The sequence below is a fragment of the Ascaphus truei genome, chromosome 3 (assembly GCF_040206685.1).
Source record: "Ascaphus truei isolate aAscTru1 chromosome 3, aAscTru1.hap1, whole genome shotgun sequence".
In the NCBI taxonomy this organism is placed as follows: Eukaryota; Metazoa; Chordata; class Amphibia; order Anura; family Ascaphidae; genus Ascaphus; species Ascaphus truei.
Genome location: NC_134485.1, coordinates 422,583,309 through 422,603,963, shown reverse-complemented (window position 1 = coordinate 422,603,963; position 20,655 = coordinate 422,583,309). Strand labels below are relative to the sequence as shown.

The 20,655-nt window shown below is 42.1% G+C and overlaps 1 protein-coding gene across 1 annotated transcript; it reads right to left on the bottom strand.

Annotated features, from left to right (window-relative positions):
* Nucleotides 1-1,646: 1,646 nt before the first annotated feature.
* On the bottom strand, nucleotides 1,647-14,414 carry LOC142490837 (olfactory receptor 6N1-like). The gene is made up of 4 exons (XM_075593257.1): nucleotides 14,369-14,414; nucleotides 13,771-13,907; nucleotides 7,393-8,334; nucleotides 1,647-1,760 (listed from the first exon to the last, which is right to left on the bottom strand). Exons 1-4 carry the CDS (start codon nucleotides 14,412-14,414, stop codon nucleotides 1,647-1,649), a joined length of 1,239 nt encoding a protein of 412 aa, XP_075449372.1.
* Between the last annotated feature and the right edge of the window lie 6,241 nt (nucleotides 14,415-20,655).

The following is a 20,655-nucleotide window of genomic DNA, read 5'->3' as shown; positions in this document are numbered from 1 at the left end:
AATAAATAAGCATAACGTTCTTAATTCTATTTATAATAGTTTTAATTGGTGGGGGGTTTGTCTGCTTCTAGTAGCTTGATATGGTGAAGCTGGTGGCTGTGAAAATAGGAGTTATTAATAATTTACCATTTTTTGTTATGTACATGATATGGTATGTTTAAATTTCAAAGGTTCTTGGGGAATTTTTACTGTTAAATATCATAGATGACCTTGGAGATATGGACCCAAGTCTGGGTAATTATTGAACAACTCCACCGCACATGTAACATGTAGCCCACTTCCCCACAGCCCCCACAGAATATGCTCGACACATCAGGGAATATTTAGTTTAGTTTTTCAGGAACCAAGTACCACCTGAATAGGATCGTATATCAGATTTCTTTAATTTTTGTAAAGATTGAAAGCATGGATGTTTTTACAGAAATTGAGCAAAATGTTTTCAGTGATAATTCAAGACCCTTCTCTTTTTCCCATTTCAACATACGGTATATGGGGTTTTAATATTTTATTGTGTGTCTTGTAATGTATTATATAAAGCTGATATCAGTTCTTTTTTATGTGAATATTCTTCACAAAGTTGTTCGAATCGTGTGGTTGAGGTTGGTGAGCCGCCTAATAGGTCAAGGAAGATATATAATATCAAATTTGTAAATAGTGATACAATTCCATATTGAACAGCTTTAATTGTTTGTGGAAATCAGAGGTGGGTTTTAGTTTCCCCTTGTTGAACATATGGAATAGCCTTGTAGCTATAGGGAAAGTCTGAGTTTGTCAGGTTCACTTTTGCTTTTCACCTATCCTCTACATGTAGGGAATTATTTATTGTGGGTATGTCTTGTATTTTCTTGCGTCTAATAGTTTACTTGATTCTCAACAGGTTTTCAATGGATAAAGGTGTGATCAGTGACTTCTCAATATATACCCATCTCTTATATCCCTGGAATCATGCCTGGTTATCAGCTGTGAAAGTTGGGCTGCCGCATAATAGTCAATAAGATTGGGAAAAACTAATCCTCCCTGGGAGGTGAGTCTTTGAAGAAGAGTAGCTGAGGATGTTGGTTACTTTGCCATGCACACACATTTGTCGATTTTACTCTGAAACTTGTTTAATGTGTGTTATTTTGATGGATCGGAATTGGGCGAGTTTGGAAAAAATATAATATTCGAGGAAGGATATTCATTTTAATTGTGGTGGTGCATCTTAGCCATGCCCGCACCAAAATACCATTGTCAAGGGTTCCAACTGTTTTTTCAGCCTTTCATTCATTCATGTGAAGACTACCCACTCATAAATTTAAATTCAAAGACGCACATGCATTCCATAGACACGGATGAGCATAGACAAATCATGAACACAGTATCATAAGCCTTTATTTCTTAGAGAATTCAAGTATAGGAAGTAGAGGCAAAGTGACTCAGTGTAATATTTTCTACTCTTGAAATATATTAATTGGAGTATGCACAGAGAAACATATACATTATTATACTTTTATACTATGGGTGTTTCACTGAAATAAAAACATAGTTTTTTTCATCCACTCTAGTACACTTACATGTAGTGGGATTTCGGTAACATTGATTTTCACATGTTGAGTGCTCCCACACACTTTTTCAGACATTCTCATCTGTGTGTAAATACAGATACGTCAATTCTCTGATTTTCTGATTGGAAGAGTGTCATTTATTTTTAGCAACAGAAGCCTTAAACTGGGATCTCCACATTTTGAGTGGTCATTGGACTGTCTCCTCCTGCTACAGATGTATTATAACTGTTAACACATTATTAGGTGAGGAGAATCATGGTTTTCTTTTGTGTGCTGGTGTGTACAGATATCCCGCAAGGACTGTTGCCATTCATTTATGATAGTTGGTGCCATTGCACAGTTTATGAAAGCAAACAAATAACCATAAGAAGATATTCTGAAATATATGCATATTGTATGTATTCCAGAGATGTACTTACAGTACAGTTGGCATTGTAAAGACATATATTGTAGTATATTGTATGTTCAATTGGAACGCATACACACTGTATTAAGTGTTTTTTTTTTAAATAATAATAAAAATAATTATTATTATTATATTATTTTTTTTATTTTAAAATTGCTCTTGGTTACTATAACATATTTTATTTCCACTGAATGATGCAGAAAGTCTGTAATAGACTTTTGTCTAATTTATCATGTCTAATCCATAGTGTTTCTGATTCATTAACTGTTTATGCAAAGAATATTGGTCTATGAATACAACTGAAAATCTATTGATCTTATAGAAAACATAAACATGGAAACCAGAAGCTTAATATTCAAGCTTGTAATACAACATCTGCAGCTATCCAGAAATCTAACACAAGGGAGATCTAGCAAGCCCACCCTCTTTTGAAATTCTAGTTGGCAAAATCTGCCTCCCCTTTTCTAAGCCCATCTTGCTCGCTGGCATCTACCGCCCCCTAAAGCCCCTCTACAATCCCTGGCTGATATCACCCAGTTTCTTGGCTCCATTTCCTCTCTGAACGAGAAGAGTGAGCTGCTAGTTCTTGGGGATTTCAACTTCAACTGACTTGACCCTAAAAACCATAAAATCCAGATACAACTCAAGTCACTTAACCTATCACAACTCATTTCCCAACCCAACGGACAAACCTGAAATCGCATAACCATTCCTTTCTAGGCTGGATTCTCTCCTCAAACCCCAGCAGAATCCAATCCTTTGGCATCCTTCCTGACATTTTCAGTGACCATGCAATAGTGTACTGTGAAAGGAAAATTAAAAGCCCCATTCAAGCCCTAAAGTTCTCCTCACTAGAACATTTAAAAAACTTTAACCCACAACAGTTTCTGGATGACCTTACCAACTGCCCATGGCACAGAATCGATTTAATTCCCGACCCTGATTCTGCGCTCAACTATTTCCAATCCGAGTTCTTAAAACTCTGCGATACCCATGCTCCACTACGCAAAATAAGGGTACGAGGGGCCCATCTTCCATGGGTTACAACTGACCTTATTGCACTCTACCAGCTCAGGGAAACCTTGTGGAAAAGCTACAAAATAACTGGCACTACCAAGGAACTCAATCACTACAGATGCCTGCGGAACATGTGCACAAGGCAAACAAGGCACGCAAAAGCACATTACTCTGACAATCTCCACCAAAATACATCAAACCCAGCTAACTTCTGGAAGGTTATCAACAATATATTCCAGCCTCCTAACCATCAACAACCAAGTAATATCACTAAGGGGGATATTACTCTGACAAACACCACTGACATTGCAAATGCATTCAATGATTACTTTGTGGGGTGTGCCACTAACTTATTAGCGAAACGCAGCCCAAACCACAAACCTGAATCTCATCCTGGAAGGGCCCACATAGCCCCACCCCCTCCCAACACTGCCCACAATTTTCAATTTGGCCCAGTATCTGAAGACGAGATTACACAAGCGCTCCTCAAACTAAAACTAAGCAGCCAATGCGAACCTGACTTACTACAATCTAGGTTCCTACGACTTGGTGCCCCAGCCATTGCCAAACCAATTCCTTCCATAGTCAACTCTATCCTGTCTGCAGGCCATATCCCTAAGACCTGGAAAACTGCCAGAGTTGTCCCAATCTTCAAAAGTGGGGACAAAAACACTGTCTCAAACTACAGGCCAATCTCACTTCTCCCAATTCTATCCAAAGTCATGGAAAAATGTGTCCACTCCCAACTAAGCGATTTCTATACCAAAACAAATTTCCCTAGCCAATTCCAATCTGGCTTTTGTCCCAAACACTCCACCGTAACTACCCTGCTAAAAGTTTGCAATGAAATCCATTGTGGAATGGAACGGGGACAACTCACTGGTGCAGTATTCTTAGATTTTGCAAAGGCTTTTGTATGTCTTTATTTATTTATTTTGATACAGTTGATCATGCTATCCTGCTGTGACAACTCAGGAGATTCCCTGTACCTCTCTCCCATCTCCTGTGACTCCCCCTGCCCTTCTCCCATTGCTGCAGCGCGTTCCCCGTAGGTCCCGTGTACCCACACGTTCCCTGTGCCCCGGCTCTAACCCTCCCCGCTCCCTTGCTCCCGTGGTCACGGCATTACTTGTTCCTGTAGCGCCACCTGAGCCGTTGCCTCCTCCTGGCATGGTGCCCGCGGCGCTCTGCGCGCCTGGTGATGCATCCAGTGCGTGCACTCGGCCAATCCTCGGAGGGCACATGCACACGCTCCGCCATGGCACTCCCTGACTCACCTGTCTCCTCCGATATGCCGCTGTACGCCATCGCGCAGTCTAACGTCGCGCGCATGTTCCCCTTCGTTTAACTCCGTCTGCCCCCTGCGGTCTTCCCTTGCTCCATGCGATCCCTTGCTGGGTTGCAACCAGTGCACGAGCACTCCCACCTTGCACAGTGCGCGCGCACAGGTTCCTCTTGTCCTGTTTCCCTGGTCTCCGCCTCCCAATCCCTTCAGGCCTTTCCCCTGTCCGCTCCTTCAGTCTCCTCCTCTTCTCTTCCTGTCCTATCCTTGTCTTCTCCCACTTTTCACTCTACTCCTCCCCTCTCTCCCATTGGTAACTCCTCCTTTATAATCCCTGTCTGTCCACTTGTTCCCTGCTCTGCATAGTTCCTGTTTCCCTGTGTGTACCTGACCTATGCTTTGCTCTCTCCGTGTACTCCCTGTATCCTGCTCCTGTGATTTTATTGGATCTCCCTGGTTTTGACCCCTGCTTGTACTGGACTACTCTGCTATCTGGTATCCCTGTGAACACTGCTACGCCCTCTACTATGTTAACCTCTGGACTCCTGGATCTGGCACACGGACACGACTATTCTCTCGGACAATCCCCAGTGTTGCAAGTATATGCTAACAGCTCTTTCTACAGGCCCAGCAATGCTATACCACAATCCGTGCTTGCTCCCACTGCTGTGGGTGTGTGGTATCATACCGTTCCCACCTCGGTACTGGGGTCTTGCCAGGTCTGTGGGCATGCAGGCGTGACACCTGCTTAACAAACTCCAGAGCTCTGGAATAGGGAAGCATGCTTTAAACTGGTTTCTGTCCTACCTATCAGGAAGATTCAACATGTGTCCATCTCAGGCTCTAACTCCAACCCCCTTGATATCACCTGTGGTGTCCCGTAAGGCTCTGTTCTGGGGCCACTACTCTTCTCAGTGTTCATTAATGATCTTCCCACAGCTTGTAAGGAAGCCTCAATACACATGTATGCAGATGACACAATCCTATATGCACACAGCCATAGCCTCTCTGACCTTCAACACATACTTCAGTCTGACTTTTTGATACTCGAAAACTGGATTTCCCAAAACAAACTGTTTTTAAACACTGACAAGACTGTAACTATGGTATTTGGGACCAAGACTAAATTTTTAAAGCTTCCAGTAACTGAGCTCCAGATTCGAACCAACGCTAACACCACCCTAACCCCTGTCACTAGTTTTAAATACCTGGGCTTATGGTTTGACTCCCACTTAACATTCGGAATGCACATTGATACCCTGACAACCAAGACCTATGCCAAACTAGGGGTACTTTACAGGAACAAATCCTCCCTAAGTCTCCTGGTCAGAAAGCATATCGCACAGCAGATGCTAATGCCAATTATTGACTATGGAGACATAGCATATGGCTCTGCACCTCAAACCCACCTTAGCAAACTTGACACCCTCTACAATTCAATTTGTCGTTTTGTTCTCCAATGCAACTACAACACACATCACTGCGAAATGCTCAAAGAACTAGATTGGTCATCACTAGAGTCTAGGTGCAAAGTTCACCTTTCCTATCTTGCCTTTAAATTCTTTATGGGCAAGCTACCCAGCTATCTGAACAAGCTCCTCGCCCCTACCACATGCAGCACTTATCATCTGAGATCAGACTTCAAAAGACTGTTCATGGTCCAAAGGCTCAACAAAGTATCCGGACGTTCCTCCTTCTCTTACTGTGCACCCCAAAACTGGAACAACCTACCAGAGACTCTCACATCCACCACCAGTTTAAGTTCTTTCAAATCTAAGGCTGTTTCACATTTTAATCTGGTCTGTAACTGTTTCATTCGCCCATAATATATATTTTCTTTAACTGTGCATGCAATGTCTTGTATATAATGTATACCCTGTTCATTTATGTAACTGTATTTGTAACCATGTATTATTTGTCTTAACTCTGTGCCCAGGACATGTTGGAAATGAGAGCTAACTCTCAATGTATTACTTCCTGGTAAAATATTTTATAAATAAATAAATTTCTGGACATATTTACATGGATATGGTTGTACCTGTCCCTTTAATAGATTCCCATTAATTCCTTTAGTGTTAAATGGTCTGAAACTTTGCATCAATTACTTCTCAAGACCCTTTGACTCTTCCAGCACTGAAGAGGAAAGGAACAAGGTTTGTGTAGCTTATAGCATTGTACAATTCTTGCTTAAAATACTTTGATATGTGTTTGGATTTAAATTATTAAATGGAATTTATAGAAATGACTTCTGTTGTTTTTTTAGTTTCGAAATGTCTAATCCCAAAAATCACAAAGAAAAGTCACACCCTGTTGCATGGTCCAAGACCGTCACTGTTGGAGATTACATTTCCAAACATTATGTCTACGATTTTGCTATGCAATGATCATGCATTTTGAACATTTACAAAACATTTAATGTTAAATATTTTAATCTCCCAAGGTTTTTGAGCAGAACTGAAACATACAGTAAGAAACATCTGTGGTAAAAGTGACAAAGAAAATAGTGGTATTGTGTCTGAGTTATAGAAAAAAAATAATATATATATATACATATACGTATATTTTTATTATATATATATAATACGGAGAAGCTCTATGGACTGCATTTTAAAAGGAATTGTACAATGTCTATACTATAAAAACATAAAAGACATGAGTATTTAGGAAACTACTAACATTTTCTTTAAAAAGATAGCAGAATATAAATAAGAAAAAAAATAGTGATACTCTGTGTCTGTAAATAAAAAAAATGCTGCTTCTCTGTACCCCTTAGTACCAGTATACGCATACTAATAATAATAATAATAATAATAATAATAATAATGTTTATTGACTATTGCACACATTTGTTGTATAATCAGCAGACAATGTTTATTGTAAAATTGTTCATAATTACAGAATATAATGGGCATTCTTAAGTAGTTAATCCAATTACTGACTAATGTAGGCAGTAACACTGATTTTCTAGTCATGGGACATTTAAAACCATGTGAATAAAGTTGCATGTATTAATTATGTAATAATGAACGGTCTGCATTGTACTTATCCTTAATGTGACGGGCATGAAATCTCCCAACAATTATAAATGAGCAATCTGTCATCAGGCATTTTCGTAGAATATAATACCTCTATCTACCTGTTATTTTCTTTAGGAAAGCGTTCTTAATGTCTTTGTTTCTCATACTGTATATGACGGGGTTCATCATGGGTGTTAATACTGTATACATCATGGCCACCAGCGAGTCCACATCAGAGGAGTAGGATGCAGTTGGGCGGATGTACATGAATATTAGAGGTAAATAAAACATGTTCACAACAACAAAATGAGAAGCACAGGTGGAGAATGTTTTTCTACGTCCTTCATTGGAGGCTATTTTGAGGATTGACAGTATAATTTTAATATATGATATTGCAACTAGGGAGAAACTTATCAAAATAATAAAGGCACCAATAGGAGAACCAATTGACACATTAAAGGAGGTGTCCGTACAAGCCAACTGCAGTAAAGGTGGGTGATCACAGTAATAATGGTGAATAATATTTGGCCCACAGAATGGCAGCCTCAAAGCTAAAATTAAAATGGTCACTGGAGTAGCAAATCCTCCAGTCCATGCTGCAGTAGACAAGAAGATGTATAACCTTCTGGTCATGATCGTATGGTAATGAAGTGGGCAGCAGATGGCTAGATAACGATCATAAGCCATTACAGCCAGGAGCAGACACTCGGCTGCTGTTAGAGAGAGAAAGAAATACATCTGCATGAAACAGCCAGTGTAGGAAATGGTGTCCATATTCATTAAGAACTTTGCCAGCATCTTAGGGACGGTAACCGAGGTGTAACTCATATCTAAGAAGGATAAGTTGCTGACGAAGAAATACATGGGAGTCTGAAGCTGCTTGTCCAGCATGACAAGGAGGAATATGGTGCCATTTCCTGTGACTGTGAAGAGGTATATAATGAGAAAAACACAAAACAGTAAAGTCTGGTATCTTTGTAGGCTTGGAAATCCAAAAATGATGAACTCTGTCACAGGGCTGAAGGTCAGATTAGAAGTACCAATGTAATCAATGTATTCACCATTTACCTGGATATAAAACACAAAAATTAAATGATCATGTTTAATCAGGCAAAGCAAAATAAACACTATGGGGTGATCAACCCACCCACACTTGTAGCAAGAAAACCTGTATTGTAATTCTAACTATAGATAGTATTAGTAAACTTATAATAAATAAATCCAATTGGTGTAGAAAGGCAGGAGCAGTTTCCAGATCAAACAGTGTGTAATATTTGCAACAAATTATCATAAACAGGAAAGTGTTGCAAAGATATTGCAATGCTTGGGAAATGTGTTAAGCCTGCTATAGAAACCAAATGATGCTCAGTATATTAAAACCCATTACAAATACCATTAAGAGTTGAATAATAAAAAAAGAAATGCCATAAGTATTATCTAATACCACAGAACTGATTTATTTAAAAACAAATAATGTACTGTAGGATCTTGCTTTGATTACATCTTTAAGGAGCTAAGATCAGTAATAGCCAAACCATTACATTAAATATTCAAGGACTCTATTTTTACAGGCTCAGTACCACAATATTGGCTTAAATCAGATGTGGTGTCTACATTTAAAAAGGGGACTAGATCACAACTGGACAAATACAGACCTGTAAGCCTAACATCAATAGTGGGGAAGCTACTCGAAGGGTTAGTACAGAATAATATTCAAGAATATTAGTCATAGCCAACATTGATTTATGAAGGATAGGTTGTGTCAAACTAACCCTATTAGTTTTTTTGAGGAGGTAATAAGGAATTTATATCAGTGTAATGCAGTTAATGTTGTCTACTTAAATTTTGTAAAGGCTTTTCATACGGTGACACAAGAGAATAGTGTACAAAATAAAAAATAATTAGTCTTGGTAAAATATTTGCACCTTGGTTGAAAACTGATTGAAGGATAGAAAACAGAAAGTTGGCATAAATTGAACCTTTTCTGGTTGGGCTAACGTTGCACTGCTTTTTAACTTGTTTATTAATGACCTTGAGGTTGGCATAGAGAGCAAAATCTCCATCTTTGCTGATGATACTTAATTGTGTAAGGTAGTTGAATCAGAACAGGATGTAATTTCTCTCCAGAAGGACTTGTAGAGACTGCAAACTTCAGCAGGTACTGTAAATATCAGATGAGGTTTAATACGATAAATGTAAGTTTATGCATTTGGGAAACAAGAATAAACAAGCGACTTACTGTATGAATTACATAGAGCAAAATTAGGTCAATCTTTGGTGGAGAAGTATTTGAGTGTTTGTTAACAGGAGATTTAGCAATAGTGCCCAATGTCATGCAGTAGCTGCAAAAGCAAAATAGATTAATCTTGCATTAACACGGTACTGATGGTATGGAAGAAAGCACAATTATGCGCCTCTATAAAGCATTAGAAAGACCACACCTTGAATAAGGAGTATCATAAAATATTATTATAGAACTAGAAAAAGTGCAGAGAAGTTCTACCAAATTATTATAGGGGATGGAAGGTCTGATTTATGAGGAGATTAGATTACAAATTAAATTTGTTTACATTAGAAAAAAGGCATCTTAGAGGGCATATAATAACTATGTACAAATATATTTGGGATAAATACAGTACAAGGAGCTTCCATAAGAACTATTCATTCCAAGGGCAGTACAAACTGTATGCGGTCATCACTTAAGTTTGGAGGAAAGGAGATCTCCCCAGCAACAAAGGAAAGGGTTCTTTACAGAAATGGCATATCAATGTGGAATTCATTACCCATGAAGACTTTAATGGCAGATACAATAGATATTTTCAAAAAAAGGTTGGGTATATTTTTAGAAACTAAACGTTTATACATAGGGATGTACCAAATAAGTAAAAATGGGAAGGATGTTGATCCAGGAAGAAATCTGATTGCCATTATTGGAGTCAGGAAGGAATTTAATTTTCTCTTTATGATACAGAAAATCATTGAATAATGTTTCACAGGTTTTTTTTTATTGCCTTCCTCTGGATAAAAGTAGTGTAACTACAAATATAGGATAAGTATCTGTCATCTAAATGTAACATAGGTCGAACTTGATGGACATACTGTATGTCTTTTTTCAACCTCATCTACTACTGTATATAACCATGTAATACAGCTTTTGCAGCAATATTCTTACATCTGCGTATGAGACCTATAGTGTGCTGCTGGGCTGACTACAGTGCTAACACAACATACAGTACAGTATCCCCATATCCTTAAAATATCACAATCTTTCTGTATAATTCAATAGGCATACTAGCATTATATGGTATACTCACATTACTGTATATGATATAATATCAAGCTATGACAACCCATGAGACAAGTTTAATTTGTAGATTGCATTAGCCATTAGAGCTGAGTATGGGGTCTTTTGTGTAATTGTGTACTTGACAGATTTATGATAACTTTTAAATAAAGAACTATACAGTAATATGCAGAGTTTTAAACCCTTACAGGTTAACAGGTATAACAACCTGTGACTAATATACACCTCTCCTGGACCAATACAGCTAGAAGAACTGAAAGTATGTGTGTGACAGCATTCCTACAGTGTGTGTGTGTGTGTGTGTGTGTGTGTGTGTGTGTGTGTGTGTGTGTATGTGTGTGTGTGTGTGTGTGTGTGTGTGTGTGTGTGTGTGTGTGTGTGTGTGTGTGTGTAAAACAAGGCACACCTCAGCATAATAAATTATTGGAATGTTTTGGCATGTGCACGCATAAGAATAGTTAATAAACAAGTACATCACCCAGAACTGCATCTGTGACGTTTATCACATGTTTTAACAAGACAATAAATAGAACATTAGCTTTGTCTAGCTATATAATAACAAAAAAATGCAGTAACTTGGCATCAAGTGAAAAGTACATTTTCTAGTAAAAATATATAGTCTACAATTGTCTCAAGGGTTATGACAACATGAAACATGAAAGAATTTGAACTTAATTATAAATATAGTGGCAGCACGTACTGTAATAGGCAAAGTTTTGAATATTTATTGTGATCTGTATTTTCATTAGTAAATTTCTATACTTGTGAGGGTTTATTTTTTTGTTTCAATCATTTTTTATTGAGTTTTCAACACAGAGAAACACAGATTATAGCAATACTGAGAGAGCATAACACAGCATACACAGTAAAATACCCCTCTACGCCAGAGAGACCAACAGGGGAACATAAACAAATTGAGGAGAAAATTCTTCGGTTGACGATAGATATTTTTGATCATTAGCATTTATCTCTACTTTACATATCTGAGCAAGCTGGGCAGACTCTAGGTTCGCTCATTGGTGAGGGTTTAGTTTAATATCTCTCTCTCTCTCTCTCCTCTCTCTCGCTCTCGCTCTCTCTCGCTCTCTCTCTCGCTCTCTCTCGCTCTCTCTCGCTCTCTCTCGCTCTCTCTCGCTCTCTCTCGCTCTCTCTCTCCTCATTTGCTATGGGAGTCTATGTAGAAAAGGTAAGTTACACTAGGGTTTTATGTATTCAGGGTAAATATCATGTCTTGTTTTATGTGTCTGGTGTTATACTGTTTTCATCTTAGTAATGTATATATAAACAGCAAAGGATCTATGGAAATAATGATACAGTGCAGTTTGTGTGTGAGTTTCCTAAATGATCTCCACAAGGTGGGAACATCATACCTCGTGTCTGCAATAAGAAAGAGTTTCTTACACCTGATGTACATTGTTAGCCTGGGAATGTACGCTTCCTCAGACCTGCTGCATTTTCTGCTAATAAAAGGATAACAAGGTACACACGGATGCTGAATTTAATATTATAATATACTGCACCGACACACTTTATTCGAGCAAATACCCAGTATGTACCTGGCAGATACCTGGAATGCGCCGCTCCTCACCTCTGACAAGCCCCGTTGTGTTTGCCTTCCCAGCCTGGGTTCATGCCTGGCTGACGGGCGGCTGATCTGTTAAATGATAATGATTAGGATTTAATAGGCTGCAATGCTTCGCGTGTCTACCAGATGGCATAAATTCATGAATTGTAATGCAGTATATATATATATACTGTGCAGTATTGCAGCCAGCAGGAATAAAATGCTTCAATCCCTGCCTGGAAAATACCTCAATGCACTCGGGCAGAAAACAGTCACAAACCTCAATACACCCGGGTATACCTGAATTCGTGGGACTAGCCGAGCTCAAATAAAGTGTGTCGCCAGTGTAATGTACAGTATGGTATTTAAACCTCCCTAACTCCTCCTATTGAAACTCATGCGAAGCAAAACTGGTACAATCGACATTGATATATTGAACAGAAATGGCAGCCTCCAAGAACTGAAACCAGTGAGATTGGGGGGTTTAACTAAAAAAAAGTGTTCTTTCAGTGAAACAGTACTGGTTTTTTTTATGGTATAACATCTTTCATCTTTAATTTTAACCTAGAAAACAGCCCTTACAGTATGTGATACAGAATGGTCACCTATAATAGCATGTAGAAATGTAGATATCTAATTCTCACTGTCCAAAAAGTCAAAGCATGCCAAGGATCGTGTGCAAACCGGCTTAAAATCAGTCCACACTCCAGTCCAGGGTCACCCAGCATTTAGAAACGTTAAAATTGCATAAAGTGGCTAATGTATAAAGTGCACTCATCAATCAATTGTCTAAAACAACCAGGAGAGCAGCTAGGTCTGAGCAGGGGATAGGAAATAAAAACCAGAACATAACATCAGTAGTAATGCACCAAACTCTGAGCTTGAGAAAAGACCTTGTGGTCTGAAACGTACGTCGCTCTGGAGTTTCTGTGACTGCCTGATTATTTATTGAGATTAAATTACCTTTTTTCTATTGAGTGTGCTGCGGACTTCATGTTTTTGTGTGTGTATATATATATAGACATAGATATATACAGACTTTTGCTATCTACATCATAAACAAGTTCAACACCCAGTTACTAAGATAAACATACAATTCATGCAACCCCAGTATAACTTACCTTTTCTAGATAGTCTCCCATAGCAAATGAGGTTATTGCAGCCAAAGGAAATCTTTAGTATTTTATTTCGTTTTACAGCAGCATATCAGTGGATTTTATATTTAACATAATAAAAAGGCAATTGTACTGAATAATATTTATGTGCACACAGACTATATACAGTGTTAATAGGTTTCAGATGGGTTTTTCTATCTTCTGATACAAATTCATTTGGTGTGATCTCTGGTCTGTAGCCCTCTTCTTATATTCCCTATTTTGAAACAACATGGTTTTAAATGCTTTTTTTTACATCCTGAGGGATTTATTAAATGGAGTGCTGATACTTTGTTGACATCTGAGCCTTGCTTAATTGTGTTGTTCTCAATGTATCATATGGTAGTGAAAAAAAGCACAACATATTCCTTTGCAACTTTGGGGACCAATAGAAAAGTAAAAACATCTGGAAAGTTTTACTCGCAATAAATACAGTAGAAGTGTCCAACCGGTATGATCCCCAGAAGATCCCCAGATCTCACTTCATTTGGCTGCAAGTAGAGATTCCTGTGGGAATCCATTCCGCAGATTTTCCTGGACTTCAATGGTCCAATCCGATTCAGAATCCAATGGTACAATTCAGCCACTCGACATGTGCGGAATCCGTGGCAAGAATCCACTGGAATCCGTTCCACAGATTACATGGAATTGGATAACCGAAATAATTTATATTACCACTCCCACTTCCTGCCTCTTTCACGCACTTTCTGCTGCTAAGGTAATGAGGGGTTAACCTCTCCCACTACCCACACAAGAGGCCTAACCACCCACGCCCGAGCAACTACCCAAAACCCCTCTGCCCCCAATAAATATTAAAATACTTATACCAAAACACCAATACTAGCCAATTCATCCATTGATTACCAACCTATGCCCTCAATGGAAGCAAAGATAACCGCAAAGGCAATCAGTGGGCACCCTACTACTCTCCCCTTCTATTCCCAACAATCCCTGCCCCCCAACACATAAAGTACAGTAATGGGCAAAATCCCTATTATCCAGATCTGGATAATAGCGCGTTTGACCATTAAAAATAAAACATTACCCAGCCAGCATAAAGTAATTTAAAATGGTACTTACCCCTGCCAGGATTAAGGCCACCCTTGTTCTCATCACTGTCCTCCATGTCTTTCGTGGGTGGCAAAATTAAAATAAACAAACTAACTACTGGCCCATAACCCCTTAATCACCTTAGCGGTTATTAACTGCTATAGTAATTAAGGGGTTAATCCCACACTGATACCCATCCTGTACCCACAATCGGATTGGGGGTGTACCATTTGCCAGTTAAATGTGACATCACAGGCCTTTTATAAGGCCTGTCCCGTCTCATTTGAGCCCAAGAAGATGATTGTAACGCTCGGCCTGCCCACAAGCCAGACGAGACCCCGGGACTGAGGTGGAAAGGAGTAATACCACATACCTAGCAGTAAACGGGGGCACGGCCGGAGTGTGGAAGTAGCGTAGGTGTTCCTGGTAACAAAAATAGAATGAGTACCGTACTTGCCAGCTCCAGCGTAGAAAGGTAAAATCCGTAAGCCAATGGTCGTGGGATGGAGGGAGCAGCGTAGTAGAGTGTCCGTAAGCCTGGGTCGTGGAATGGAGAGAGCAGTGTAGTAGAGTGTCCATAAGCCGTGTCCAAGGGATATAATAATAATAATATAATGTTCTTGTATAGCGCTGCTAGTTGTACACAGCGCTTTACAGAAACATTTTGCAGGCTGAGGTCCCTGCCCCGTGGAGCTTACAATCTATTTTTTATGCGCCTGAGGTACAGGGAGATAAAGTGACTTGCCCAAGGTCACAAGGAGCTGACACCAGGAATTGAACCAGGCTCCCCTGCTTCAAACTCTCAGTGCCAGTCAATGTCTTTACTCACTGAGCCACTCCTTCTCCCCTAAATGTCTGCAGAGTAGTAATGTCCAACGCCAAATCCTAGGGTTCCAGAGAGCAACGTAGTAGAAGTCCAAAGCCAAAGGTCGATATCCAGAAAGGTCAGCAGTATATCCAGGGACAGGAAAAGGAACTGAAGGACAAAAGGAGCCAGGCAACAGCAAACAGCACCAAGGTACAGAAGCTATGCAGAGCAAAGAGGAAATGGTGAGGGAAGACTAAATAGGGGGCTGGGACCTATCAGAGGAAGGGGAGGAACGGAGGAGTGGCCCGAGGGCGGACCTGATAGGGGAGAAGTGTCTGGGAGGCTTGGGCCAATCGGAGCAAGGGGAGGTACAGAGGAGCGGCCCGAGGGAGGGCCTGATAGGGGAGAGGTGCCTGGGTAGCTGGGACTTGTCAGAGCAAGGGGAGGAGTGGAGGAATGGCCTGGTGAAGGGCCTGATAGGAGAGAAGGGCCTGGGGGGCAGACCTGACAGAGCAGGGGCAGGGAAGCGCGTGTGGGAAGCAAGCAAAGCTGATAGGCCACAGGATTATTTAGAGAATGGATCCAGAAACCTGGGAGACAGTTTAGGGGTTGAGGGCTTCAGTTTGATATTTTTAGAAGAAAGCCAAACCTTATCTCCAGGTACGAACTTATGGGCCTCCTGACGAAGCCTATCTGCTTGTCTCTTCTGTCTTAGCACGGACTGTTGTAAAACTCTTTGAATCTTCCTCCATGACCCCTGTAGGGTGGATACCCTATCATCTGCTGCATAAACTCCGGACCTGGGAGAATGCATGGGGAGACGGGTAGGATGAAATCCGTAGTTTCGAAAAACGGTGATTCTTGAGTGGACTCGTTTTTTAGGGAGTTAATCGCAAATTCTGCCCAAGGAAGTAACTCCACCCAATTATCCTGAGAATCAGAAGAAAAACAACGCAAATACTGTTCAAGGGACTGGTTCAAATACTGTTCAAATATCCTTAATCATATTGGGCCACCAGAAGGTTCGCCGAATCAGATCCGTAGTCTTCTTAAACCGGGGGTGGCCGGCAGATCTGGAGGAGTGACCCCATTCAAGAATCTTGAGATGAAAACATGGGGCTGCGTAAAGACGACCATCAGGTACTTCTAGCCCTTCTGGGACCTGTGCTTGAGACTCCAACATCTTATCCAGTATGTCAAAGGAGGTGGCAGAGATAAACAATTGGGGGGGACAGAATACTCTCCGGGACTTCCTGTGACTTCTCCTCAGTAATAAACTGATGGGACAACGCATCCGCTTTGATATTCTTTGTCCCAGGAAAATAAGTAATGAAAAAGTTAAACCTTGAGAAGAACAACGCCCAACGAGCTTAACGGGGCCCAAGGCGACGAGCACCTTCAATGTAAGAAATATTTTTGTGGTCTGTCAGAATCAGAATGGGTTCCTTGGTTCCTTCCAGAAGATGTCTCCATTCTTGTAATGCCATTTGGATGGCCAACAACTCCCTATTCCTCACGTCGTAATTTCTTTCTGCTGAAGATTTTTTTTTAGAAAAAAACCCACAAGGGTGTAGTTTATCTTCGGGGTGATTCTTTGAGAGAGAACCGCACCGGCTCCCACGTCGGAGGCGTCAACTTCCAAGGTAAAGGGGAGGGTGGGAACAGGATGTCGCAGAAGGGGGGCAGAGACAAAGGCTTTTTTAAGAGACTCAAAGGCCCAGCTGGCCTCCACTGGCCAAGAGGAAGGATCGGCCCCTTTTTTGATAAGGGCCGTAATGGGTGCTACCAAGGCGGAAAAATCATCAATAAATTTCCTATAATAATTTGCTAAACCGAGGAAACGCTGAATCGCTTTTAACGAGTTAGGTTGTGGCCATTCGAGTACAGAATTGAGCTTCTCCGGATCCATGGTGAACCCTTGATCCGAGACAATGTATCCCAGGAAGGTAGTTGAGGATTGGTGAAAGACACACTTCTCCATCTTGGCGTAGAGCTTGTTGGCCCGTAAACGAGAGAGCACCATCTTGGTATGGAGAATGTGTTCCTCGAGGGTTTTGGAAAAAATAAGGATATCATCCAAGTAGATAAGCACAAAAGAATTCAATAGATCACGAAAAACCTCATTCATAAAGTCTTGGAAGACTGCAGGGGCATTGCACAACCCAAACGGCATCACCAGGTACTCATAGTGCCTGCTGCGCGTGTTCAATTCGGTCTTCCACTCGTCTCCACTGCGGATGCGAATCAGGTTATAAGTCCCCCGTAGATCAAGTTTAGAGAAAATCGTCGCGCCTTGCAGCCTATCGAAGAGCTCCGGAATAAGAGGCAAAGGGTAGAGATTTGTTATGGTAATCTTGTTTAGGCCACGGAAATCGATGCATCTTTCTTCTTTACAAAAAAGAATCCTGCTCCGGCGGGAGAAGTGGATTTCCGGATGAAGCCCTTTTGAAGGTTTTCTGTGATATACTCGGACATGGCCTCCGTCTCAGGCAGAGATAATGGATATGACCTGGCTTTAGGAAAAGGAGCACCAGGAATTAAGTAAATCGGGCAGTCGAAAGGGCGATGAGGGGGAAGCTCCTCGGATTTGGCCTTACTGAAGACATCCAGGAACTCCGAATAGACGTCAGGTAGAGTGGCGTCTTGCGGGGGACAGGTTTCCAACCTGCGGCGGACGGAGAAGACTATTCCACCTGGGAGGATCTCCATTGAACAGGGAACTCGGCAGTCCAATCGAGGATGGGATTGTGTAGTTGCAGCCATGGTAATCCAGGATGATGACATCAAAAGAAATTAGTTCTAAATGTCAATCATTCATAGAAAGTTCAATAGGAAGTGTCTCCAAGGAAATAAACGCTGGCTGCAGGGGTCGACCATCGATAGCCTCCAATATGAGCGGAAAGGCCTTCTCCCGGAGTCGAATGTTGTGCTGGATAGCAAAAGCGTGATTTATGAAATTCCCTCGGGACCCAGAATCGAGGAAGGCCAGAGCGGGAGTTTGGATGCTGGCATACTTTAGGAGGACAGGCAGTAAGATGCATTTGGGAAGACCCTGTGCGGGAGAGGGAAAAGAAGAGATGGTACCCAGTGAGATTCCCTCATACCTCACTAGGCGCTGGCGTTTCCCAGCCTCAAGGGACAACGCGGCAGAATGTGCTCAGGGTATCCACAATAGAAGCACAGGCCTTTCGTCTCTCCGATGTAGTCCCTCCATAGAAGGAAGTTGATGACTGCCCAGTTGCATGGGTTCCGGAGCATCCAATGCTGGTAGAACTAGAGCAGGAGACCTGGAATTAGAAAACATGAAAACAGAAGTACGAGGACGTTGACGTACAGCCTTTGATCCACTCTGCTGCACAAAGCGATTAGGGCCTCCAGCGAGGATGGCCTTTCACCAGCCGCCAGCTCGTCCTTTAAGTATTCCAAAGCTGCCAGAAAGCTGCAGAAAGTGCCCCATCGTTCCAATCAGTTTTAGCCACGATAGTCCGGAACTCCAGAGCGTAACGTGCCACTGGTCTCCGACCCTGCAAAATGTGGAACAAGGAGGAAGCAGCCATATCACTACATCCAGGGGTGTCAAAGACTAAACGAAATTCTCTTTTAAAGTTAGGGAAGTTGTAAGTGAGTTCAGGTTTCAGCTCCCAGATTGGTGAAGCCCAGGCCTGGGCGTCCCCGGTGAGTAGGGAATAAACATAAGCTACCTTGGCACGATCCGTGGGAAAGCGAGAGGGTGACAGTTCGAATTGTCTCTCGCACTGATTTAAAAACCCACGGCATCCAAGTGGGTCCCCCGCGTATTTACTGGGCGTAGGGATACGCAACTCCAAAGAACCTGTTCCTTCACGGGAGACAGTGGCAGGGATAGCGGAAGTGGAGACATTAAGCTGGGGAATCTGAGAGGTTAAGGTAGCAACCTGTTGGTTAAGAACGGTTACCTGGTTGTCCAAAAAGGTAAAATGTTTGGAGATAGTGGTTAGGGTATCTTCCACCTCAGGGGGGTCTGGGTCTGTTGGGCTGTGCATAATGTAATGTTCGGCCTGCCCACAAGCCAGATGAGACCCCGGGACTGAGGTGGAAAGGAGTAATACCACACACCTAGCAGTAAACGGGGGCACGGCCGGAGTGTGGAAGTAGCGTAGGTGTTCCTGGTAACAGGAATAGAATGAGTACCGTACTTGCCAGCTGCAGCGTAGAAAGGTAAAGTCCGTAACCCAATGGTCGTGGGATGGAGAGAGCAGCGTAGCAGAGTGTCCATAAGCCTTGGTCGTGGAGTGGAGAGAGCAGCGTAGTAGAGTGTCCGTAAGCCGTGTCCAAGGGTTATAGAAGTCTGCATAGTAGTAATGTCCAAAGCCAAATCGTAGGGTTCCAGAGAGCAGCGTAGAAGAAGTCCAAAGCCAAAGGCCGATATCCAGGGAGGTCAGCAGTTTATCCAGGGACAGGAAAAGGAACTGAAGGACAAAAGGAGCCAGGAAACAGCAAACAGCACCAAGGTACAGAAGGTATGCAGAGAAAAGAGGAAATGTTGAGGGAAGACTAAATAGGGGGCTGGGACCTATCAGAGGAAGGGGAGGAATGGAGGAGTGGCCCGAGGTGGACCTGATAGGGGAGAAGTGTCTGGGAGGCTGGGGCCAATCAGAGCAAGGGGAGGAACGGAGGAGTGGCCCGAGGGAGGGCCTGATAGGGGAGAGGTGCCTGGGTAGCTGGGACTTGTCAGAGCAAGGGGAGGAGCGGAGGAATGGCCCGGGGAAGGGCTTGATAGGAGAGAAGGGCCTGGGGGGAGGACCTGATGGAGCAGGGGCAGGGAAGCGCCTGATGCGCGCGCCGCATCAGAGGAGGCGGAGTCAGGTGCCTGGCGCCAACAAATTGAAGCCTGAGTCCACGCGCGCCCGTAGGGGTGACGCACGTGAGCCGGAAGTGTGGAAGCAGCCCTGGAGGGGCTGCACGGAGTGAGGCTCGCCACCGGGGAGCCTGGGCGGCACGCAGGAAAGGTAAGGAAGTGCTGGAAGCGGGTGTACTCGCAGCGCAGATCCTTGCAATGACAGGACAACATCTGCCCTTATTTGATTATACAGGAGAGAAGACAGCCGAGAAGAAAGAAGAGAAGAAATATGGAAGAACTTACCGGAAACATCTCTTCAATCAACATATGACCACGGACTTCTTCGCATCGACTGTTTGAGGAGCATTGCGTCGTGGGTCAAGAGTTGCTGACGGAGTTGGATTTGGCAGGTGAAGACAGCAATAGTTAGAAATGCATGGATTGTGTTTTATTTCATTGTGTATTTTTTTAGGTTGCCCATTGACTTCCATATTGGCAAACCATGCCCATAATATGGGCATGATGTACCACTGTGCCAATCAATTGGATTATGGGGATTTTTTTTCAATTGAAATGTGGTGTCTTTTATTTGATTTTTTTTTCATTTGTAGTTTGCCCGTTCATTGCCATAGTGGCAAACCATGCCCATAGGGCTGGTGTAACACTGTGCCAATCAATTGATTTATGGGA